This window comes from Micropterus salmoides, unplaced genomic scaffold (genome assembly GCF_014851395.1).
Source record: "Micropterus salmoides isolate LMB-PRFRI ecotype aquatic unplaced genomic scaffold, ASM1485139v1 Ms_hic_scaffold_23, whole genome shotgun sequence".
In the NCBI taxonomy this organism is placed as follows: domain Eukaryota; kingdom Metazoa; phylum Chordata; class Actinopteri; order Centrarchiformes; family Centrarchidae; genus Micropterus; species Micropterus salmoides.
In genome coordinates, this window is record NW_024041484.1 from 10,860,101 (window position 1) to 10,885,990 (window position 25,890).

Here is a 25,890-nt window from a genome sequence, read left to right on the forward strand (position 1 = left end):
GTCTTTACTGTCGTGAAAGCAATTTGTAACATGGTTTTCAAAAGGGCTCCATAAATGAATGAAAAACGATGAGTTTTTTTAATACTGCAGAAAAATTCGGGAAAGTTTTTATGCATACATGACCAATTGTATAACTGTTGATATTGTTATGGAAATATTCGCAAAAAAGCAATGTCCGTTAGATTTCTTCTCGGTTGCTCAATTTCCTTTTTTATTTTTATTCTTTTATTATTTTTTAAAATTAAAATTAGACTTAGCAGCTTTGCTTTTACGGCAACCGGAAGTACACCGTGTAGCTTCCGGTTAAAATACGAAATATGCAGCGCCGCGGTTGTCATTCACTTTAGCGTGGTATGAATTATCTATATTTCCTGCGTGTTGTTTCACTTTTGATATAAAATGCTGAATTATCGGTTGTACATAATGAAAGTAAATTTACACTGAAACAATGCGTTCCCTCCTAATTCTGCACGGTTTATGTGTTAGCTAGATAACTTCAGCTAACCGTTTAGCTAACGTTAGCCGGTCGGCTAACAGCTTTACTAAAGCATGCACACTTATCATGTCTCACAGTCTTATTTGATGTCCAGCTAAAAAGGATAGTGACGTTATGTAACTTACTTTACGTGTTAGCATGAACTTTTACAATGCTTTGATTCCTTGAATGTATTTTGCACACTGCATGCTCGTTTTGTCTCACATATTTGTTTCTTTCAGCCTGAACAGTCTGATAAAGTCATGTTGACCCCACCGAAGGAGGGGATGCCCAGTATGATAGACAGGGCGCTGAGGATGAGGCGGGAGGAACAGGCTCGTCAGGTGGTCCTGGCCTGGGCCGTGCTCAACGTGTCTCTAGCTGGCATGATTTACACTGAAATGTAAGTTCAGAAATGGTCTCTCTCGCTGTAATGTAGCACTGATTTCCTGTGCCTCCACCTCCCATCTATCCTCCAGTGTACAGTCTAATGACGTTTGTCCTTTTTGCTTTTATATTAGGTCAGGGAAACTGCTGAGTCGATACTACAACATCACCTACTGGCCCATCTGGTATATCGGTGAGGTCCCGCTGCTCTTTCATTTGTTTCAAAGATGTCTGCTGGTGTTAAAACGTCTTAAAATAACAGTAGCGATGTTCAATGTTACATTCAGTGCCTGAGTGGTATTTTCAGTCAATCAAGTTAAGGGGAACTGAAGAGAACATACTAATACAGTTACTCTTAAAATGGTTTTCAGATTAATCTTAAATTAAACTGCAGAATTGAACGAAATATCACAAATGAAAGTCTGACACTTTATTTTACACTAACAGACACCTGTTCATTTATACGCTTCTTACGGGAAGACCAAGTAAGCTAAGTGTTTCTTTCTCTTGTTTCTGTTTCTCTTGTTTAAAGAACTGGTGCTAGCCTCTCTATTTAGCCTCAATGCTCTTTTTGACTTCTGGAAATATTTCAAATACACAATGGCTCCCTCCACCATTGCTGTATCTCCTAGGCAGCATCACCTCCTCGGTCTGACAAACACAAGTGAGGAAGAAGAATTTCTATTTTGTTCAATCAATATTACTTCTCTGTTAACACATTTAGGTCTTCAGTTCAGTATGTATGCTAGTTATTGTCTGCCCCCCTGCAGGTATTCAGGCCTCTCCGCCCCAAAAGCCAGAAAAAAAGGAGACCCCAGCTCCAGCCCAGTCATCTCCGCTGCAGGGCCAAAGTGTGCTCAGTTTCAGCCCCTCACGGCCGGCCACCACTAGCCCCAAGTTCTCCCCCAGCTGTGTACCCGGGTATAGCCCTCCTCTCAGCAACCCATCCACCCCAAGCAGTGCGGGGGGGCCCTTTTCCCCCTCAGTGGCTTTTGGAAAAGTACGTCCATCACATTACTGTTATCTAGGTGGTAGAAAAATGTACAGTAAGCCTAGAGATGTGTGGTGGATTAATATAAAGGATGGATTTCCTCCAAATTGGTGTCATACATGTTCATGTCTTTCCACTGAGTTCATTGTGTTCTTCCTTTCTGAGGTGTTGAACTACAGCCCCTCCCCTGGCTCCTCTCCCTACCCCAGCAGCATTGGACCCGCAGAAGGCTCCAGCTTGAGAGCTCGATATCGCACATCACCCTCAGTGTTTAACTCCCCTGGAAGCAAGGAGGACTACATGGAAGATCTGAAAAGCCTGGAGAGGTTCCTCCGCACAGAGGAGGAGAGGAGTCACCGCAGCCAGCTCGGTACAGTATGCCACTGTTGAAGGAACTCCATTGCTAGTATAATCAGAGGAGGACATTATTATTATTGACCCAGGTATATTCACTGGTATGTTTGGAACAAGTAGATGTAGACCATTAGTTTGTTTTTGGAAGCTTTTGCCAATCAATCCTTTAGAGGATTTAGTCATTTTTATGTCAAACTGAGTTAATGTGGAAAAACATTCATATAGATATACAGGGGTTGGACAATGAAACTGAGACGCCTCTCATTTTAGTGTGGGAGGTTTCATGGCTAAATTGGACCAGCCTGGTGGCCAATCTTCATTAATTGCACATTGAACCAATAAGAGCAGACTGTGAAGGTCCAATTAGCAGGGTAAGAGCACAGTTTTGCTCAAAATATTGCAATGCACACAACATTATGGGTGACATACCAGAGTTCAAAAGAGGACAAATTGTTGGTGCACGTCTTGCTGGCGCATCTGTGACCAAGACAGCAAGTCTTTGTGATGTATCAAGAGCCACGGTATCCAGGGTAATGTCAGCATACCACCAAGAAGGACGAACCACATCCAACAGGATTAACTGTGGACGCAAGAGGAAGCTGTCTGAAAGGGATGTTCGGGTGCTAACCCGGATTGTATCCAAAAAACATAAAACCACGGCTGCCCAAATCACGGCAGAATTAAATGTGCACCTCAACTCTCCTGTTTCCACCAAAACTGTTCGTCGGGAGCTCCACAGGGTCAATATACACGGCCGGGCTGCTATAGCCAAACCTTTGGTCACTCGTGCCAATGCCAAACGTCGGTTTCAATGGTGCAAGGAGCGCAAATCTTGGGATGTGGACAATGTGAAACATGTATTGTTCTCTGATGAGTCCGCCTTTACTGTTTTCCCCACATCCGGGAGAGTTACGGTGTGGAGAAGCCCCAAAGAAGCGTACCACCCAGACTGTTGCATGCCCAGAGTGAAGCATGGGGGTGGATCAGTGATGGTTTGGGCTGCCATATCATGGCATTCCCTTGGCCCCATACTTGTGCTAGATGGGCGCGTCACTGCCAAGGACTACTGAACCATTCTGGAGGACCATGTGCATCCAATGGTTCAAACATTGTATCCTGAAGGAGGTGCCGTGTATCAGGATGACAATGCACCAATACACACAGCAAGACTGGTGAAAGATTGGTTTGATGAATATGAAAGTGAAGTTGAACATCTCCCATGGCCTGCACAGTCACCAGATCTAAATATTATTGAGCCACTTTGGGGTGTTTTGGAGGAGCGAGTCAGGAAACATTTTCCTCCACCAGCATCACGTCGTGACCTGGCCACTATCCTTCAAGAAGAATGGCTTAAAATCCCTCTGACCACTGTGCAGGACTTGTATATGTCATTCCCAAGACGAATTGACGCTGTATTGGCCGCAAAAGGAGGCCCTACACCATACTAATAAATTATTGTGGTCTAAAACCAGGTGTTTCAGTTTCATTGTCCAATCCCTGTACATGATCATAGAATGGAACCCTTTACATATCATGATGAACTTATGCTTTCTAAAGGGAGTCCAGAGGCTGTGTCTCCGAACCACAGCCCAACATTTTGGAACTACAACCGCTCAGTGGGAGATTATGCCCAGAGCCTGAGGAAGTTCCTGTACCAGCCGGCCTGTCGCTCTCAGGCCCCGTCTGCCAACAAGGATGAGACGGATCTGGGCTCAAAACAGGCTGCAGAGGAGGTCTGTGAATAGCATCGCATGGTTTGTTGTCGTGTCCTAAAAGAAAAAATAATATTGTTTTTCAAAATGAGGTGGTGCCTTCTGAGTCTGTATGTATCAGAGTAGAATGTATGTTTGCCGTGAAATGATACCTTTTTACTTTGCTGTTATGTAGGTGTGGGCCAGAATCACAACCAGTCGTCCTGTGGTGGACCGCATTGATAGCTGGACAGCCAAGCTTAGAAATGTGAGTGTTGAAACTTATATACCTAAAACTTTGAATAATAGCCCGGGCTTTAATGAGCTAACATCACTGAATTGACCCTGCCTGTATTTGGGACAGGCATCCATATGGGACAGTCCTTTAATTCTTTTTGCACAAAACTGAAACTACTATGAAACAGATTATTTATTTCAAACAGAATAATACACGTCATTCATTTGATCTGGCGCCGACAGACTGCTTATGGCTTTTATTTTGAAGGCAGCAGCCTCACGAAAACAACAACATTGTGCAGGAGGAGAGAAGTTAGCAGACAGAGAGCGATGTATCTTTTTAGATAAACAGATGTTGACAAAGTTTGACTTTAGGGACCTAATTGGAAGTTGGGAAAAGGTAATAAATTGCAATATATCTCAATATATTTAAAATCGCAATAAAATTGAATCGCAACATAAATATCGTGATAATATCGTATCTTGGTTCCCACCCCTACTATTTGGGACTCGGCTATTAATTTAAGTTTTACAGTACACAACTACAAACTTAAGAAACTTTGTTTATCGAAAGTTTTTATGTTTTTTTGTCACAAAACTTCCATCTGAAATCAGAGTAAGAAAAACCAGGAGGAAATTAATATATTTGTGTCTTTTGCAGTGGATCAGTGACACCATCCTGGTACCCCTGGTCAAGGAAATGGACTCGGTCAACAGCCAGCTCAGGAGGATGGGCTGCCCTGAGCTCCAGATAGGAGGTAAAGAACATGAATCATTCTCAGAAATTTCATTTAATATGCCAGACCAGTACAGTGCAAAGCACGGCAGCAGTCTGTTAAAGGGTAACGGTATTTTTCCACCTGGACCTTTTTTTATTGTTTTTTTAATCTAATTACTATTTTTGTGAAGGGAGTCTAGTAGCTTTGATGAGAGTGATATGGGATCTTATTCTGTCAAAAAGGTCTACCTCTGTAGGGATACTTTCCATAATGTTGTCATTATGGACACTTATAATAACAATCTGAATCTGTGAGGCAAAATCAAGCACTTCAGTGGACAGACTTTAACAGGGCGCCATTGCCCTTAAAGATTGCTTTGTAGCCCTGTTTCGCTGCTGACTGCAGCGCACTCGCTCAATACTGCACCAAATTCGGAAAAATGTTGTCCCAATTAGTCCCATAGACACAAAACAAATAGGAAGATATATTTCATAATATAAATATGGAAATTACTATAGTCATTACTGTGATTTCAGTGTATTCTATCAATTGGAGTCTTAATAGTTATCTCTCTTTTTTTTTTTTTTTTTTCCTCCACCAGAGGCCAGCATAAGCAGCTTGAAACAAGCAGCAGTGATGAAAGCCTCATCCATCCCCACTATGAACTCTATTGTTCAGTATCTGGACATCACTCCCAACCAGGAGTATCTAGTGGACCGCATGAAGGGTAGGTTCAACAACACAGTATGTGCGTGTGTGCCTGACATCTGATAATTTAATGGTAGTGTGAGTTATAGCGAAACATGTTTTTAATTTCTTATAGGTGTGTGTTTTTCATGTATGTTATGTTTTCTGTCCATTCAGAGCTGGCCCACAGCGGCTGCATGAGCTCCTTTCGCTGGAATGGTGGCGGTGATCTGAAGAACAGGAAGTGGGACACAGACCTCCCCACTGACTGTGCTGTGAGTCTACACATGCACACTAAGCTAGTGATACAACCAGTCACCAAACAGGTTCAAGTCCAAGTCAGATCTGGAATTTGTTAGGGCACCGACAAACGATTTCAGTAAGAAATCAGCCTCCTCAGGTTGGGGCTGCGGAAAATTAGTATGACAAATTGTTTCACTTTTCAAATACATGCAACAGGACAAGTGTATAAATGTTATTTGCACTAAATATTTTAATAAAAATACCAAAACTAAAACACTGTCAGTAGCATTGTGTTTTTGCTTTGCATCAGGAAGCCACTGATTGAGTGTAAAAAGTCCTACTTATTACCTTGTCTGTCCTCTAGATCCTCATGCATGTGTTTTGTACGTACTTGGACTCTCGTCTGCCCCCACACCCAAAGTACCCAGACGGGAAGACTTTCACTTCGCAGCACTTCAGCCACACCCCAGACAAACCTGGTAAGTGCTCTCGCACACACACACACACGGTGGCCGTATAAGAAGGAAGAATGATAAAAGGCTCAGGATATCCTCTGTATGCTTCTCATTCTTACTTTATTCTTCGTTACACTTCTTCCTGGTGTTTCAGTTCTTATGTCCCTTTCTCTATTAACTCTCACAGATGTTACCAAGGAGAACGTCTTCTGCATCCACCAGAGCAGCACCACTCCACCTCACTACCAGCTCATCTACCAGGGACATATCTACAGTCTACCCAAGGTGAAAAGCAACCAGTATTCTCACTCGTTCTTTTCCAAAAAAATCATTTCTCTATTTTTCAGGCTCTTAAAAAAACAGCGTGTGCTCTTATTTTGCCCTCACTGACTTAAAATCAAATCCAAAGAGAAGTCTGTCTCACAATTTTCTTATTTTGTACACTCAAAGGTGTGCTATATCTAGGTCTCCCTGGGGTGGTACTGTAAATCTAAGAAAAGATCAAACCATCTTTACTGACTCCCTCAAGGATAAATCTTGCCAAATGTTTATATAACACATAATAATAAATAAAAAGGGTTATAAAAATAACAGGTAGCACAAAAACAGTAAGACATGATATTCTAAATCAGTGTGTCTGTACAGAAAACAGAAAACATTTGAGTCTGTTTTTCAGATTTCTGTAACATTTTAATAGTTGTGTTCTTACAGGGTCTTGTAGTTGAGATCCACAGCCAGAATTTAATGACTTTTGGCCAAAGATAAAACTGAATGATTGCTGTTTTTCTGTCCTTCACTGAAATAATTGGAACTTATTTTTGTCCATTTTGTGGTTTGCTTGTAAGCCTGGACCCCACCTCACTTGTGTTTTTTCTTCCTCTCTACTAGGAATTAATTTAAAATAGAATCTTACCTTTTTAGCAGGTGCACTGAACTTGGCCTTGTTATACACTGACAAAGCATAGAGAGCTTTGTATCTAGGCACAAGTACCAGTAATCCCCATTTATGTAATGAATATCCCAGAGAACAACCAGCAGACTCAGGGCACCAGAACAGACATCTGATTCAGTTCGGGGTTTCTTCCTCTACTGTAACACTGTGATTGCAATAACATGAACCCATCTCAATTTCTGTTGCAGGGCAGGAACAACCTGTTCCACACAATCCTCATGTTCCTCTATGTCATTAAGACGAAGGAGTCAGGGATGCTGGGGTGAGTATTTCTACCTCTGCTTATAAAACCCTATAAAAGGCTGGCTAGCTCAAATAATCTTTGACATAAGTATATGCCATTTCAGGGTGTAATGAAATGCAACGTTTTCACCAAAAAAAGGTCATCCACTGAAGTGCAGATTGCATTGTGATTGAAAATGATTGATTTGACTTTGCTTGTCTTCTGTAGGATAATTAAATTGCTCTTCATATTTTCTTCAGGAGAGTAAACCTTGGCCTATCTGGTGTGAACATCTTGTGGATATTTGAAGACTGATGCGTCTAAGTGCATTGTTTTTCCCCCACAATGCTGTGTGGCTACACTGGTTAGAATACCACCTCAGTTTAAGGACTGCCCTTCCAGGGGCACATTGAAAAAGCAGCACTTGACTTTGAAAGACAATAAATGCTTATTTTTTGACATTTTCTCAATTTTGGTGTACAAATTGGCAGCATATTGTCATTTTAATAACACATTTATGTTACACCACAGTGTGCTTATGATACACTGCAGAGCTGTATTTTTTTAACAGTTAGGTTTTCTGATATTGTATTTTCAGAATGTACCAGCATGGCAGCCTTGTAAATAATATACCTCAGATCTTTCTGGTGGATGGTAAAGGGCTCGGACCCATTTAGCGTGAATGTAAAAACAGTTTTTGTTTCTTCAGCTTTAGTAATTTTTTGCAGCTGGTGTGCTGTTTTTTTGTTCTGTAGTTGAATGAATGTCTGGTGCAGTAGGGATGTCTGTGACATGCTTGAAGTCACCTACAGAAATTTGACTTGTGAGAACGGAAGCAGTTCACATAATATTGAAGTATTCTGTGGTCGCGAAGCTTCCCATAGTACTTGGCTGCAGTGCAACACATAACTATGTACAGTGTTAATTCATTTGATATGTGATGGAGAACAAATGAAAAGCATTTGAATCACCAAAGTCTTTTTTCTGAATAGTGTCTTTTACAAAATAGACCTGAATGCCACTTGTTCTGACTTCTTGTGTCATTCATTATTTTTCAGACTTTCTACATGTTTGCTTGTTTTCAATAATGCCATTTTATAAATGTCACGAGAGTTGAGAATAAAATTGAGTTATTAAAAAAGAGAAGCTTGTTCATTTCCCTCCACCCAACAGAACTTTTATTTTTTGACTATTGTAGGCATCCACTTGATGGCAATGTAGTTCATTCTTTACAATGTGACTTTACTCCTGGTCCCATCATATCATGACATGACTGCATATTCGCATATCTTGTGCAGCAGCGTCCGGTGAATGACTTGAGGCTGCCCGCCTTGTCAACATTGGTTGAGGACAAACCGTTTTGCTGGGAAGTTACTGATGTAGGAGCATGTGCATCATAATGTAATATTAGAAGTGATTGAGTGTATCCTCTAGTTATTTATTTTCACATGTTAAATGAAAAACTACTGCCTAATTTTAGAAAACCATGCAAAAAGGTTTATAAGTGATTGCCTTGTGAACAAACGGTGTTGCGTAAATCGCATTTGTTTTGTAGTTTCGTGTCGTCCTCTTTTATAACAAACGTCATCTCCCATAATGAATTTCGCAGAGTCGCTTTTCCTGCTGGGAAATGTAGTCGCTTTGCCGATTAGACCAGCTTTTCAGTTAAATGGAATGAATATGTGAATGGTTTTATTGTTTTCCCCCATGTTGGGTAACGTTTTATAAAATCTCAATCGTGTGCCCATCATTGGTATTGGAGGTGGCCTGTGGAGGATTTTTTTGAGCTACTTAAAGGGACTACAAGAACCGCAGCGCATTTGGCCAGCGTCGCTCCTCCGCTCACATCCGCTCGCCTCGCTATTTGTGTTGGAAAAAGGTCTTAGTGAAACGGCAGCGATGTCAGTCCAGGTTGTGGCAGCGAAAATGGCAGAGGTCGAACTCAAAGATGTCCCCACCGTCAAAGACTTGCCAGCCGGTTCTCCGATGACACCGACCTCGGAGGGCAAGATCCTCGCCAGAAACGACCCGCACGAGGCCGGTTCCTCTGCCGCTGCTTCCCCTACAGCGGAGCCCTCCGCGAAAGCCGGGGAAGGCAGCCTGGGTTTGCTCACCCCGAACCCCACGAAGATGCCGCAGGCGTCGGCTATGAAGCGGTCGGACCCGCAGCAGAACGGCGGAGAGGCTTTTGTCAACCGTGACGGAACCGTTGCCGAAGCGCCGCGGATGAAAAAGGCGAGTGAGACACATTTTTCCCTCCATAGCTGCTATATCCTCGATGTTATTGGACCAAGACTGAGCACCTCGCCGCAAAGAAAGCTCTCCGGGAAAGCTGGCATTGTGTGCCGATGCTAACAGGCTAGCTGGTCCCAAAGCTGCATCAGTTAAGTCAGTTACCTCATGTAATAATAGTCTTCGGAAGCTAATAACACTGTGGAGGTGTGTAATAAAGGCCACACATTATTTAAAAATAGGTGTAAGGTATCCATTTTATTTAGGCTGACATAGCTGAATTTTTAGGAATTCGTAACTTAGCTGGATAAAAGTAACGTTATCCAACTTTTCTCATAAGTTTTGTTGAGATTGGATGTTGAAGAAAGAAAATTCTTTGCTAGCCCCATCTTTTAAAAGCAAAGCTCAGGCTTATTTATACTGGTTTGTGTCTGCTTGACTTATCATGCGCAACAAAATACAGCACATGATGTTGTTAAAACAAGCACAGCCAGTCACTTCAATGAAAGGTTATGTTTGCTGTCTTGGCACATTTGCAGCAATAGTTGCCATTTTTGCTTGGTCAACACCGAGAGCTTTCTTATTTGGCAAACATTTTTGAAGTAGCTGGATGATTTTTAGATACAATGAAGGAGAAGAAACTGCAGGTGTGTGTCCCCAGGTTACAGGGACACTTTTTTGCGCCTGCCAGGAAGTTGATCTTTGCTCGTTGCCTGATCTCAGGATAGTTAGTATATTAAAGATGTTCACAGTTTACTGCTTAAAATGCACCCATGATAAGTTTAGTTTGACTTATGCAGTGCCACCCAAAATATGTGATATAACTCAGACATAACAGTAGTCTGTAATTCGTGACCCCAGGGAAATCCTGTCACCTAGTTTCCGCAAGCCTGATTTAGCCTTTAGAGCACCACAACTTCAGTGAGGGGAGTTCCTGCCCTTGTGGTTTAATTTAGAGGTCGGACTGACTTAGCAAATTTTTTTTTCTTGGCCAGCAAGAATCCAAAAACTGTTTGGCAGCACTTGTGCCCTAAATGCATCTTATCTTTCTGTCCTTCACAAAGTCTTGATTAGGACACAAGTGGATCCAAAGGGCAAAGTTCAAAGAAAGAACAGTTTTTGATAAGCTTCCAGCTTTATTCCTCTGATCAGAGTTGTTATTAACAGTTGAAAGTGATTGATAGCCTGTGGGAGCCATAGTGCACTTTATCAGTGGATATTAGATATGTGTATGGCGAGACTGTGATTTATTGTCTTCCTGGAGGCACATAGCCTTAACAAGCCTAAAGCTAGTGTGTTTTCACTATGAACCATTGGATTGGAAAACCAAAAGGTTGGGTGATTGTCTTGGTGAAACTTAGGGACAGAACAGGTTGGAAGGGATACACTTACCACCCACACCCTCTACTACGCCTAGACAATGATCCTATCCTGTTACACAACCCCTAAGGAAGCCCCAGTAGAAGAACCATAGGAAGAGAGCTGGATTGTACAGTGTTAGAATGGACTGCGCACAGAAAGCAGCTGAGAGTAGATGGATTTGCGTACCTCAGCCGGTCACAGCAAGCGGGCGTACACACTGGGCCTAAAGGCTGAACCACATTTGGGGGGCAGCCCAATGCCTTATGTGCCAGACAGCAACAGCCACATCTGGATTATTGAAGAGTCCAAGTTGGCATACAGGACCATGGTACAGAGAGTTAATTTCCAAATGAACCATGTTCATTTTATTTAGTGAAATTTAATGATCAGGTTTTTATCTTGAAATAAATAAATTCTGAAATTGATATCATGTTGTAAAATATTATTTAAAGTAACATCACAGTAATTTTTAAATATGTACTTTTTTGATTCTCTAAGCTAGTGGATTTATTTAAAGAATACAAGTTATTTTATGTTGGAATCAAACTTGTGGCTATAGCAGAGTTGGGGGTAACGTGTTTCAAAGTAATGTGTTACTGTAATCAGATTACTTTTGTCTAATGCAGTAATGTAATTCATTGCTGTTGATAACTTAAGTAATCACATTACAGTTACTAATAACAAAATCGTCGTGTTCCTTGCATACTGGTGAAACTGGAGTTTAAAATATACTGGAGTGAAAAATAAATCAAACATCCCTTTTCGTGCGTGTTTGCGTAACACTTTTCCGACCTCACTTTTGACTTCAGCGCCAGTTCATGGGGACGCAGAAATGGCAGAGCTGCTAAAGACGTCTTTTGAGGGGTGGAAGTATTATATTAGTTTCACGAAAGGACAGCGATACCCTCTAGTGCACCTGTGGCGATGCTCGATAGCCTGGGCAGTCTTGTGCTGACTCCGATGAGGAACAGGTTGTATGACAAACGATTTGAGAGACTCCTGCTCATCAGGTATAACCACTTCTTTGATAAGCATGTCCAGTAAGAGGGAAAAATCTACTTTAAAGCCATAGTTCGGCAAGTGAGCTACAGTAAGTTTGTTGTGTGGGGTTGGCCTGTTAACTGCACAGTTCAAATTACAATTACAAGTTTTTCCTTTGAAGTCTCACCATCATCTGATATTGTGATGAGGGCCAGTGTCTTTATTTATATATATATACATAGGCCTGGTTGGAAGGACAACCTATTTTAAGTTATGTTGTATTGTAATGAAATTCATTATTTAAAAAATAAATGTTTCCAATGAAATGCCAATAAGAGTTTTAAGTATTATAGTACTGTATTGCCTTGTGTAGCCTTGTTCAGAGAAACTGTACAACAGGGATCATCTCTGAATTTTTAGGGTCAATGTTTGTTCGTTTTTTTTAAATTCATATAATACAAGACCTGTAAGCCTGAGTAATAGGGCAGAAATCTGTCCATTATTTCAATACTCTGAAAAATACGCGGCATAGTGGGTCTTATGTCACACTGCATTATAGATATACGACCACAGCCTGGCTTTGTGCATCTACTGAATTCTGCTTGCCCAGTGCAGTAACGGATAAGTGAAGCAGTGGGACTGATAATACAAGTATACAGGCAGGCAGGAAGCTGTGTTGACAGTGACTGGCTATCTTTTAATCCATGCCTTTTATCATGTCGCCACATGAGGGGGGGATTAAATGGCCAGCCCTCTGTTGTAGGTGGGCCCAGATGTAAGCTTTCTGAGCCACTGATGAGTTTCATAGTAACCCACAGTCGCTTGGCACAAATATGTCCAGCTTCTGGGAAGTCCAGGATGAGACCTCCAGCTGGGAGGAGAAGTGCTGCGTTCTAAATCACACACTTTTTCATTTCCAAAGTACATAATACTGCATGCAGTATCTAAACAATGGGGACAGGGAATACTACTTTGTTATAACATTGTGCCTTACTAACTCATACTCATGCTGCGCAGAGGATTGTGGGTCACAATAGCCAGAAAAACATGCTGACTAGCAAAATGCCCTAGTGTAGAGCAGGACATCCTGGTATTTTTGGCATACTGCATTTGACATATTGGGACATACTAAATCTTTTTCTGTAAATAGTATGGTATTATGGGTTTTGGAACCCAACCAAGGAAACTGGCAATGAGCTCTGCTGGCAGCAGGACTAGTTGCTATCAAAGCCGCTGTTTGTAGCTATTGGCTAAGCCTAGCATTGGGTCAGTATGGTAGAATGGTAACCTGCCTGATTGGCTGTACTGAGGCCTTATTTGAAGAAGATGGTTTACCTGGTTTACTTTTCACCTTGTAAGCCATCATGGTGCTTACTTAAACAATTCCCCCCTGACCTTCTGACATGTGGCATGTGACTGAACTTCCTAACAGGTTTTAAGAAAGCATGCACAGTGATATTTTTGAATGACTCCAGTGAACAGGGTGTTAGGGAGTTCATCCCTCTCTGATGTAAGGTTATGTCACAGACTAAGCTGGTGTTCCTGGTAGGGCTCACTGGCAAACAGGCATATAGTGACCCGTGGCTGCTCTACTTGGGAAGAGAGCTGTGTGGAAGAAAGGGTTATGCATTCAGTAAGACATCTGTGGTTTAATGCAGTGCTCCACTTTCTCCAGTCTAATTGTGCACGTTCATTAATCACACTACTCTGCTTTATTGGCCCATTGAATGCCTTTTTGGGAACCCATATGTATTGAATTGTCGTTTCCTGAATGTAACCCTTAAGCTTTTTTATGAATGGCATTTTGTTCAAACATTTTTTTCTGGGCCAGCTAGCCAAGTTGCTACACTACAGTGGTTTCAGTGTGGTGGGATAGTTGACTATGCAAGCAAATGTAACTTGTTGAACCTATTAAAGCTGAATGTAAATGGTTAATGAAGAAATTAACTACGCTAACAGAAGGTCCTCAGTTTATAGTTAGTTCTGTAGCCAGTTTGCTCATAGGTCTAAGTCACATTCTCATGACTATTCAAATATATGTAATGAAGAATAAGATGTCGCTGTTCTGTGGATTGTCAACATTGTCGTCTTCATGCAAGCTCACTGAGCATCGTCATCTGCCCTTGACTGTCCTGCACTATAAAGGAGAACGTGTAACTTTATTTCCCTTGTGCAGTCATTTGTGTGTCACCTCAGATACTGAGATGTTCTGCATGTGTCTGTGCACACAGTGGTAATCACATGCACTCCCGCAGGGGATCCTGTCATCTTTTATTGGTGTCATAACCTATTCCCACTTGTGTCTTTAACAAATAGATTTTGATAATAACTACACTATTACAACTACTTCAGTTGGGCCCATACATCACCTGAATGAAATCAGTTGCCTCTTGTACACAAACTTGTGTAACTTTGCCCTTTTATAGTCATTGCCGGTATGACTGGCTGTATTTGTTTATATCAAAACACACTACAAGTGTCTTTTTAAAAATGTTTACATTTTAGAGACAAGTTTTTGGAGTTGCAGAATGCCATCTTAATGTTGGTGGAAGGCCATATTAGATATATTATTAGAATAAATATACACAGCATTAAAAACGCACATCTGGAGTCACAGTGACCATGCTAGCATTTGCCAGCTGTGGCTGTCTTCTGCAGCAACTTAAAAACGCATGTGATGTGATTTTCATTTGCCAGCCTTAGACACTTTACCACATTAGACCAAAAGAGAAATTTGAAACCATGGTGGGAAGTCTGAGAAATGCCCAGAGAATGAGAGAAAGGGAGCATTTGATCCATTTCCAGTTGTCCCTCAGTCTTCCACCCATTTCTCCATGGATGTTGAGCTCAAAGAAAAAATGGGGGTTTTGGTGAAAACATTGCAGTTGCCACATGTAATATCCACTTTGTTCGTGGGCAACCTGCCAGTGGGTTGCTCACAATTCACAGCAGGCCCAACATAAGTGACAGAATTTCTATCCTATTGATGTCATTGCCAGCTTGACAGCAGAGATGGAGGAGAGACATGATGCAGGTGGTGGAGTCCCTGGCCTGATCAGAGGGTGCTATCTAAGAAAGACAAATCCCAATCATAAGGCTCGGAGGAGAGCCTCAGCCAGTCCTGCATATGATGCACTTGCTAATGATGTTTTGCATGCTTCTCATGTTAGGGCTATATTGAGAAATGGGGGATGGGAGTGGATGGCGCTTTAACACATTGGATGTTAATGATTAATGAAGAAATTGCTGAAAATTTGTATTCCTATTGCATACATTTAATGTTGTAGGTACTGGATTATTGACTTGGTAGGTGGCATAATGTGGAGGGAGTAGTAGTAGTTCGGGCTATTTTGTTCTTATTTTTTAATGTTCCATTCTGTATATAGTAAATGATCAAAATGTGTATAGTATTGTCTTTTTTTTGTTTATTTTATCAGTTAGAGGTGTCACAAATTAGCTTTCTATTTCGACCTTCAAAAGCAGGATCAGCAATTCTCCAAGTGTTTTTATTTTATTTTTTATCTCTCTACCCCTGTCTACTTGCACGCGTCCCCACCAAAAAACACTTAGAAGATGACACCTTGTAGCTTACCGATAGGTAGGGCTGGACAAAAATGTTACTACAATAAAAAAAAATTCATATCAGTCTATCAATAATTATCACAGTAAAATGAAATTTAAAAAAAAATTATATCATGATAATTGTCATTATTTTATTGCCCAGCCCTACCTATAGCCTGCAGCGGCACTTTTCAACTTGACACAGTGTCCACTGCTGGAGACGAAGATGCATTGCAGTTTTTGATGACCCTCGCTGTCCACTGTCGCTAGAGTTATCTAGCTAGTTCTGTGGTAACATTTATATGTGCTAAGTAGCGTTTCACACAACTCTGCTGTGCAGAATGCAGGAGGACGTTGTAGTAAGGTTGCATGAACAGGGACTTCTTATTTCTCTTCTGTGACAGTGAGCACAACATACAGCCATTCAGTAACCATACTGCCTGGCACCGGGAAAGCCTTCTCACAATAAACTATTAGCCCTGTGTCACATATTAGGATTCAGGTTACCCACAAGGCCACCTCCTTTAAAGAAGGGCTGGTGGCTTTTTGAAGGCTTTTACTGTTGTAAAGTAGCCTACTGATGGATTTGGATCTATATCTTGTATGGATTGTATCTATACAACGAATGTGTTCCTTTTGCTGCTGTGACACTTACATTTCCCTGGGATCAGTAAAGTTAATCTTATATTATTCATCCTTTGTTTATGCTAATAGAGAAATTCTGCTTCTGGTGCAACCCACCATTGTGTACGTGATCAGAGTGGCTGTTTCTCAATATATGTGCTTTAACACCTGAACTCCTGCAAATGAATGACTAGTAGTAAGAGAAAAAACTGTGTTTTAAATATTTATGCTGGATAAACTTAAAGGAATGGAGAGCTGTATTTCTGGACCTACAGTGAAACTCTACCAGGCAGCAGAACAAGAAATGTGCCTCAAAATAAATCCTTATCAGAAGCCAGTGGTGCTGTTGTGTAATTTGGCGTGTCTTAGCTGCCTCTGCCACTCATGGAAGTAGGGTGTATATTTGGCCAGCTTTGCCCTCGGTGCACTTAGCCAAGGTTTATCTCAGTTTTAATGACCTAAAAGTGAAACCCTGATTTATCCGATGCTTCTCTGGTGCTCTCACTCTCCTCCTCCTAAAATTACCATGTCACAACACTTTTATTTTTGCTTCATCTTCACTCTATTTCCGCGGGTCCTGTTTGCCTCGTGTCAAAATACTTGGCAACCCTCATAAAATGGATTGACAGGCTTCTTAAAATAAATCAAAACTCAGCATGTACTCCTCTGTCTGAGTTGAAAAAATGCACCCACTCCAGGACACTATGTTGTTTTGTTGTTTTGTTTTTTGAGCCCCTGTTGAGCTCATAGTCCCAATTGTGTTCATGCATGGTACACTCCCTGTCTGCCTTCTCGCAGCATAGCACCACTCTGCAAAGGCATGTGTGAGATCACACCTCCCTAACCAGCTTCGTCCGTGCCCAGGGGCCAACTCAGGAAACGAACTGTTGGTACTTTACACCAGTTTGAGTTTCTCTCACCCCCAGGTTGCCAGATAATGATTTCTTCATCACTGTCCAGACGGGATGTTGTAGCAGCTACACTGCTGAAGGGCTGCATGATTGGACAGGGGGGGAAAACGAGAATCACAATTTTTGTTGCACGAGATTTGAAATTACAATTGTCTCTTAGTCTCACAATAGTTATTTCACATTTGTCAGCCTCAAAACACATCTGTGACACAATATCAACATAACTATAGTAAGAAAAACATGCTAGGGCTGAAACTAATGACTATTTTCATTGTTGATTAATCTGTCAGAAATTTGCTCAATTAATCACTTAAATCGGTGAATTAGTTGTCTGGTCTAAAAAATGTCAGTAAATTGTGAAAAATTATGTTTTCCAAAGCCAAAGATGACGTCCTCAAATGTCTTGTTTTGTCCACGACCTAAAGAGCTTCGGTTTACTGTCATAGAGTAACAAAATCCGTTATGTCAGCTAAATGAGTTTTTTTGGTCAGTAGCTTTTGTAATGATCATAGCAGACCTATTATGACATTTTAAAACAATAGTTAATTAAGGTTACCTTGACATTAAGGTGGTTTAGCTTTAGGTAAATGAACACCTGTACTTGACCTGCTAGCTCTTGTGTATGAACTCTGCGCCTGTGCTTCCCTGTTCCCCGAGTGTAACCACCCACGTATACCCGCGTCTGTGACTCCCCGTTTGAAATTCATTTCCTGCCTCGTTGTCACAGCTTGCCATCACTGAGTGTGCATGGCCCATTGAGTTACACATCTTTCCATCAAAGGGCTTTTTACACGTCTCACGTTCTCGGAACGTTGAAGTGAACAGAATGAAGGGAATGGCAGCGCGCTTACTTTTCCTGGAAGCTGTGTGCCCACGAGAAGCCAGCATAGTTTGAAATTTTAAACCCCTTTTGGTTTAGTTAGTGTTGAACAAGTAACTAAGCACCAAGCCAGTGGATGCGCACCCACTAGCCCACAGTGGTCAGTTTACATGAGGATCAGTAGACAGTAGTGGACGTTAACACTGAACTGGCTGTGCAGCATGACGAGGAATGCAGCTCTATACTCGAGCACTACATGCGAACAAAGGCCCAACATTGTGTTCAAAAAGTGCTGCCTCACAAAAGGGCCCTCCAAAAAGCCTGAAATTACCCCCCCCACACACACACACACACCCATCTGTCTGCACTGCTTCCTATTAGTCAGGCCCACCCAACAACCCCTGGCAGACGGAGGCGATTGTGTTGAGGTCTGAAACACGTTGTGGCTGGGGGAAAAGATTTAAAACGTTGCTGAGGGAAACTGCGTTCTTGGGTGGTAATTATCTGTGTGTTCATCAATACAATCGACGCATTGTTGTTTATATAAAAATATAAGGGCAAAAAATAACAACATTGTGCTGAGTTGTGTACTTTTATTATCCCAAATGTATCCAACAATGTTCAAAATCAGAAAAGCTGTATTTTATTCAAAGTAACAGTGCATTTCAATTGGAAGCTTCTCAATGGCTTCATTTCCCCTTTACCCCTTCTAGTAGCTATAACATCCCAGAAAACATGGGAAACACCTGATGATATGTCAGAGTGAGGAAAGTGAGTGAGTCACGTCAGCTGTGGGGGTTGTTTAACAAAGAAGACAGAAACTCCCATTATCCCACACCACTTCACGATGTCATCAAAGTCCGTCTTTTGTTATAGTTTTGATTGAGAAACCACTAGTGGCAGAAATGACATACTGTGCGTTTTAACAGTGCCTTTCCTCACAATGCAGATTGTTTTGTTTTTTGCCAGCATCCAGTGATCTACTGCTTTGTCCAGAGGATAGAAAAATCCAAATCCAGCCTAATAATTGCTTCACACTCCCAATTAAACGTAGATCATTGACCCCATTATGGGTTTATTCAGAAATACACTAGCCCTGCCTCCGTCTGTGTGTCTTTGATGTAATTATACCTTCCCCACAGGGAGAGAGGGCTATTTTTGGCAATTCAACAGGAATTAGGGGTAGTGTTTGTGTCATTGGATCAACAATTTTATTTGCCATGATTTGTTTGCTCTCAGTTGGAAACAATGGATTTTTAAACAGTTTGATCAATATAAGCGCTAATCTGGAGGACATTTCACCATAGTTATTGGATGGGATAACTAAGCCTTTTGGCTCCAAACGGTGCCCTTGTTTGGTCTACAAGACCATAGTGTGTGTGTGTGTGTGTGTGTGTGTGATTAGCCTTGGGAAAACCATATACCTTTATCTCTATGTGGAACTGGCGTTGGGCTACGGTCTGTTCTCTTTCCTCCTGCTTTACAATTGTTTATGAGAAAAGTGGCCTGATGAAACTAACTTGTCCTTGAATGACATGTGAAGCCTGCACTCTTTGCACTCTTCCTCCATTCAGTGGCATATGAGAGGGGAAAGGCATGTGAACGAGAAAGGGGGGGGGGGGGGAATTAGACAGTGGCCTGAGTGTGCTGGCTGGTTAAGAAGCAGGTAGGGTTTAATCTGTCACTAAGCCCCATCATTCATTTCCTTTTCTCCTCCTAGTATTGGTGTCCCTGGCTTTTACAGTGACTATCGGACCATATCTGAGAGACAAGGACAACCATGCTCGGTGTAGATGGCCCTACATACTTTCCATAGTTTCAAAGCAGCCCTGGGATTATTCAGCAGTGAGTTAGACCCATCCAAAGTGCAACGAGATTAACTGGAATTCACAGTTGTTCTTAACACACCAGAAAGAAGTCTTTGGTATAGCATTTAGGGTACTTAGTTAAATATTTTAGCCATGCTAGCGGCGTTGCTCAAGTCAGTGATTCTCAAACCTTGGCTTAAGGGATGGCTAACATGCTCACAACATGTTAGCATGCTGACATTAGCATTAAGCTCAAACAAATCTCTGCCTACAGCCTCAGTAGGCTCTTAGTTTTGCTTGTATTTATGTAGCGCAATGTCAGTAATAGGACACATTTTAAATATGGGTTTTCTGCAGATTTGATTTGATTCAAATAAATGTAAGAAATTAATATGTAATTGTAACACAACAAATAGTGCAACTCTGCTCTTCCCCCTAGAAGAGAAATGTTGTTAGAGCACCTGTTTCTGAAGCAGCAGCTACTCCATCTGTAGAGTATTTCTGTATGTGTGCTTTGATATTGTATATGCTGATGCTGAATATAGGGTTCAGAGCAAAAGAGCAGGGGATGTCTTCCTCTGGTGCTGCTGGTGACGTGGCTGTACTGAGTGTAGTGAAGCCCTTTGTTGGCATGAAGCCTCTGGCGATATATATATGTGTGTATGTGTGTGGGGGGGGGGTGCTTGCACGTGTTGGCCCACTGGTAATTGCATGTGGGCTCAGTAACTGCCAAGTGTATGCACGGTAATGGGGGTGTGTGAGCACATTTGACTCATGACTGTGAGTACGTGTGTATGTGTGCCATTATTTACAGTGTGAGCACTTGTCTGTGTATATAAATCATCAGAGCCCATTCTTACATCACAGCCACCCTCAGGGCAACATGCTGCGCTCTTATACTCACACACACCACCTCACGCTAGCTGCTTCCTCCATCATTTTCTTCCTTCTATTGGTCAGTGAGGTCAGAAAAGTATTTACTATTGAATTTTCAGGATTGTTTATGTACACGGCAGGATTTCTTGTTCTCACGCTCTGCTGCTCTACCTTTCTTACATTTCCTATCCCTCTTTCAGTCTCACTGTGCACACAAACTTGCCAGCAGCCTGTTGTGTCTTAAGTGTTGCATTAAAAACACATTGTCCTATAGTTGTCCCAGTTGTGGTACACGCTGCCATATTGACCCTAGGACTGACATGCCATGTCAAGGTCATAACAGCTGGCTCATATATTAGTAATCTGCACATGCACTTGCACATATACGCATGCGTTTTATGATTTAGCCTGTGTCTCTTGTCTGTGCTAGTCCGAGCACCTCTCTGCTTTTACTTGCCTGTCCATCCCTCCGCCTGCGTGGCTGCCAGAGCTTAACAACATCACAGCCTTTCCACTAAAAGCCAGGCCTCTCTGCCAGGAGTTGCACGCCTGTTTTTGTCTGTCCAGCAAAGTGTCTGGTCTTTCCTGTGGTTTGACTTGATTACATGGTCTCTGCTGCTGCCTTTTTCCAGGAGCATATGTTGCTACCCCATATAGTTATATAGCAGCTTTGGTTTTTTTTTAAATAGATACTGTTACGTGCATTTTGTATTGTTGTTTTTTCACAATGCAGGGTAGTCTTTTGATTCTGGCCTCCACATTTGTTTTGAGCTATTTAGATTTAAAACAGAAATCTTAACACAGTGTTGCACTCTTTCTCAACTTATCAACTCTTTCTCTCAAAAATGTCAGTACAGGAGAAATTAGTTTTTCTTGCTTCTAATTTCAATCTGAGAGCAGTTTCTCATCATGAAAACAAAGGCAACGCTACTACTTGCAAGTGTCTGTAATATGTGTTAGACAGTAACTTGACTTGTGACTCAAAGTGCCAGTGATGTGCAAAACAAGGCATTGCTTAGACAAAAGGTAAACATGGACATTGCCCCCCTGGTGGGCAGTGCGACTTAATGGACGTTTGCGGAAAACTGTCGTGAATGGTTGAATGATAACCTGCTGCGCAACAGAAGTATATTGAAACTGGACTTATAATCATAGTTTGCTGTCCTGTAAGTGGATCAGTTCACTGAAATAACAAAGTAGACATTGAATTTATGCATTTTCATGTGGCATTTTTAGTCATTGTGATGGCAGTTATTAAATAATTTTATTCAACTAGAAATGAACAGGAAAATAAAGCAGTATCCAAAGCGAAATAAAAAGCCTACATTTTTGATGGAATTCAGCTGCCACAAAGCAGTCACACACTCTCACAGGACTGTTACCTTTTGGTGACACATTATAGAGGTTGAAACCACAAGTTGTAAGAATTGTTAAGTTCAGAGACAATCGCACAAACAAGAAATCAGCTGCTCTCGTGTCTAACTGAAGCCAGCAGTCGTGCAGGGGCAGCGTGTCCTGGGGTGTGACAGGCTGTCCTATACTCGACAGTAATTGTCAGCCAATGTGCCAATCAGCAGCAGTGTGCTCTTTGAAGACCAGGAGGCCTGTCAGTTAGCCTATTTCATGGTGAGCTGCACCAGATATAAAGCAATGTAGATGTATAGATTATGATGGTGTAATGTAAATGCTCGGAAGCTGACCCTGTAATTTGACCCTGCTGTGAAGGGTATAAAGTAAACAGAAAACTATTTTGTTGTTGCTACCAGTCTGAGGCAGTATACAGCACAGGCTGTGCTTTACTCTTGCTCTCGAACATCGATGCAGTGTGAGTTGAATCAGAGGGCACTGTATCCCAGGCTAGCTGGGATTGTGTTTGATCTAGCTTCAATTAGGGAGGCAGGGAAGCTATGAGAAGGAAGAGGACTGTGTGTGGAGTTTGTGGTCAGAGAGGAGAGGAGAAAAACATTGGCCCCTCACTGTCTGCTACTGTCTATTTTTGTTTTTCGTTTACACAAGCACAATAGTAATTCAGGAATAGCAGCTGAAAGCAGAAACATATCCACAATCCACATCTCTTTGATGTGCCATCTAAGGGCTTCCTCAGTTTATTATGTGCACGTAGCACATAATAAACTGTGGTCTACTCTCCACTCTGTTGAGTTGTATAGGGAATAGCGTTGTGGCAGCAGGAAAGGAGGAGAGAAAAGAGAGTGAGGTGACGAAAATAAGGGGAGAAGTAAGCATGAACAAGTGTATGTCCTCCACAGAGCTCTGTGCGTGGGAGATCTGGAAAATCAAGACTAGTAAGCCTAAAAGACAACTTCCATTGCTTTAGAAGCCAAGGACAAATCTACGGGTAACAAGAGCTGTCACAACAATATATTCCATGAAGGTGTGTTAACAGCTTTTTAATACTAAAATACTCTTTCCACTGCCTTCTGATAATAGAATGACACATTGCAGATATTTATTTGTACCCCAGGAGTAATTTGATGGACTGACTTGGACCGAGGCACTTTGTTGGGGGGCAGGTGTGTGTGTGTGTGTGTGTGTGTGTGTGTGTGTGTGTGTGTGTGTGTGTGTGTGTGTGTGTGTGTGTGTGTGTGTGTGTGTGTGTGTGTGTGTGTGTGTGTGTGTGTGTGTGTGTGTGTGTGTGTGTGTGTGTGTGTGTGTGTAAGGGGTGGGAATCACGATATTTATGTTGCGATTCGATTTTATTGCTTTTAACTTAACTTTTTAGATAAACAGATGTTGACAAAGATACACTACTCTGTTTGTTCATATCACTTTTTCAGTCATCTATATGGTCCTGTTAAGTTTTCTAGTGGACTAAAAAAGCAATAGATTTTATTATTCTAGTACCAAAAAGTTAAAACTCTGCAATTTATATAATAAAATATCGATACTTGGCCTCCGTGTATCGATACAGTATTGCCATGGCAAATATCACGATACTATGCTGTATCGATTTTTTATTTTTTTTTTCACCCCTTGTGTGTGTGTGTGCGTGTGTGTGTGTATTAGTGCGTGCATGTACGTGTGAATAGGATTTTCATTCCAACACAAAATATTGATCACTCAGGGGGAAAACACACATGCCATGCTTTGGTAAAAGGGTTGCCAACTCTTTAGTGTCTAGTGACTCAAAGTGAGAATACTTCCTGTCTGCTGGGTTTATTTTTTATCTGCCCTTTATGAATCATTATGGAAGTGCTACTAAATACTAAATTGCAGGAAGTACACCTTTCAACACATCAGGAATAGCTAAATGCAGGACTATTGACCTTTTCACTGATCAATCAAGCATCTGTATGTTTTGGATTTCATAATAAAGAATGTGCAAGGCTCATACCTCTTCTTAGAGAATTCTTATTATAGTATTTTATGTACATGATCATTTTGGTTTTACAGCTCTTTTTACATGTATTTCAGAGGATTCTGTAGGATTGTGGGCCCATATTTTTTTCCTTTAAATTGCTCCCAGATTTGGCAGAAACACTTTTAGGATTTAACTTTGAGGCTATTTCCAGACATTTGTTTATAGAGTTAAGCCGTTAACAGGACATGTTCCTCCTTTCCTCTCCCTGCAGTCTTTTTTTTATGCCATCACTCACTTTTCCGGGCCTTTTGACAGACGACATCCAAACATAAAGCTATTAAAAGCCCATTGGCACTTTGATTTGAGAGTACCCAGCGTGCACTTAGCCAGTCTTATCTCCTCTGCCCGTGTGTTCTCCTTTAACTTTGTTTAGTCGTCATCTTTTATACTGCCTTCATCACTTGGACACTACCTGCTGGCCATATGCTGGTGAAAGTTTGTCCACCAGGAACCTTGAACAACTGTCTAATAGTGGTCATGTTGTCTTCTATAAAACCTTACAGACCTGAAGACTTCTCCACAAATTGCACTCCCCCACTATTAGGCTTTGCTTCCACCTCCCTATATATCTGGGTGGAAAGCATATCCGGAGCTACTTGGTGCCAACACAGTCATCCTTCCATCACCGATACAGACTTTGTGTCTGTCTGGTAATGTGAGATTTCCAGGACCAGTGCTGCCTTCCCAGAAAAAGAGCAGGTGTTGATACAATACTTGAAATACTGTAGTAGCAAATCCTGTTTTCAGTTAACATTGAAATGAGTGACATTGAAATGGGTCACTGTTACATTGTGTTTGGTTATGGTCGAGGCACATGACTTTTAATGGTGTGATTCAGTCTTGATAAAACAATCATGTATCTTTTTCAGCACCTTTTCTTTCCAGTATCTGATTTAACAAAAAATAAATTTCCCATTAATGATCAGTCCCTTTTTAAAAAGAGCAACAAAAGGTTAACCTGTCTTTGTCGATTAATCAGTTCTTAGATGACGGTTGACTAAGAGAATTTAGCCCAAGACAGAGTTTTTAAAATTTTAGTTTTTAGTTTTTTTTTTTTAATATAGCCATGTAGAAACGGTGCGTAACTGTTACCTATGTGAACTGAATATAAAGGCAAGGGAAGTTTATTTGGATAGCACATTTCAACAACAGGGCAATTCAAAGTGCTTTACATTAAACATTAAAGCAACACAGGGAAATTGAAAAAGAAACATTCAAATATAATTTTGAAAAGGGTGAAATAGAAAATTAAAAACAGGATTTTAAAAAAAAACAAAAAGGGTAAAACAGGACAGTAAAAGTTACAGTGCAGTGTACAGTCAGGGTTAAAAGAGTTAAATAGAAGTATAGTCTAAGTAAACTTAATGAAAAATGATTTTCACACCATTTGGTACTTTATAATACGCTCCCAGACGTATTGGCCATGCTCTGCTACCGTCTGCTCTGTGGTCATGAAGATAAACTTGCAGAAACACCAGACTGAGATTTATGCTGAGATTAATGACAATACAGGAAATACACAAGCCACACTGATGAATGTGTTGTATTTGTTTTTTTATGCCCAGTGCTGGCACATATACCCGTGTGTTCGGGTTCGGCTCGGACTAAGCCACACAACACCATTCCAACCAAATAGCCCATGAACATTCAGCTTACTTTCCAGTTGGCCAAGACATGCTGTTTTGATGTTAACTAAGTAGCAGTAGAGTTGTGGGTATTGCAGTCTGGAGCTGGCATGCTGGTTCTGGAACGTCCCTTCTTCTCTGCGTTAGCTTCATGTTTGCTTCGCAGCACCAACAGTTTGCTAACCTATAACTTAACTAAAGTAAATTACATTACTTGCTGTGTTGTTGCTTGCTCTATATCATGGTTTAGGATTCTTCCAGAATCGCATTCCCAACCTTTAAAAAAATAACAGTCTG

The 25,890-nt window shown here is 41.3% G+C and overlaps 2 protein-coding genes across 3 annotated transcripts in view; both read left to right on the forward strand.

Annotated features, from left to right (window-relative positions):
• The first annotated feature begins 248 nt into the window (after positions 1–248).
• Positions 249–8,555, forward strand: tmem209 (transmembrane protein 209). Of its 2 annotated transcripts, none has more exons than XM_038738628.1 (15): positions 249–351; positions 718–878; positions 997–1,055; positions 1,395–1,526; positions 1,633–1,862; positions 2,019–2,223; positions 3,765–3,940; positions 4,095–4,166; positions 4,797–4,893; positions 5,456–5,581; positions 5,719–5,816; positions 6,149–6,263; positions 6,427–6,524; positions 7,380–7,453; positions 7,675–8,555. In XM_038738628.1, the coding sequence occupies exons 2-15, from the start codon at positions 739–741 to the stop codon at positions 7,727–7,729; spliced, it is 1,677 nt and encodes a 558-aa protein (XP_038594556.1). In that variant the 5' UTR covers positions 249–351; positions 718–738; the 3' UTR covers positions 7,730–8,555. The 2 variants fall into 2 exon arrangements, with proteins under 2 accessions (XP_038594556.1, XP_038594557.1); XM_038738629.1 differs by lacking the exon at positions 249–351 and adding an exon at positions 409–429.
• A 674-nt stretch (positions 8,556–9,229) lies between these two features.
• Positions 9,230–25,890, forward strand: part of ahcyl2b (adenosylhomocysteinase like 2b) — a 45,511-nt gene continuing 28,850 nt past the window's right edge. The window contains exon 1 of the mRNA XM_038738406.1: positions 9,230–9,649. Coding sequence (XP_038594334.1) covers positions 9,314–9,649 — 336 coding nt within the window. The 5' untranslated portion in view covers positions 9,230–9,313. The remainder of the gene's footprint in view (positions 9,650–25,890) is intronic.

What these genes read in the sequence shown, in the direction of transcription:
- tmem209 (XM_038738629.1), top strand. An exon ending in GAGTCACCGCAGCCAGCTCG is followed by an intron (nt 2,224 to 3,764) that starts GTACAGTATGCC and finishes TGCTTTCTAAAG; the next exon opens with GGAGTCCAGAGGCTGTGTCT. An exon ending in CAAAACAGGCTGCAGAGGAG is followed by an intron (nt 3,941 to 4,094) that starts GTCTGTGAATAG and finishes GCTGTTATGTAG; the next exon opens with GTGTGGGCCAGAATCACAAC.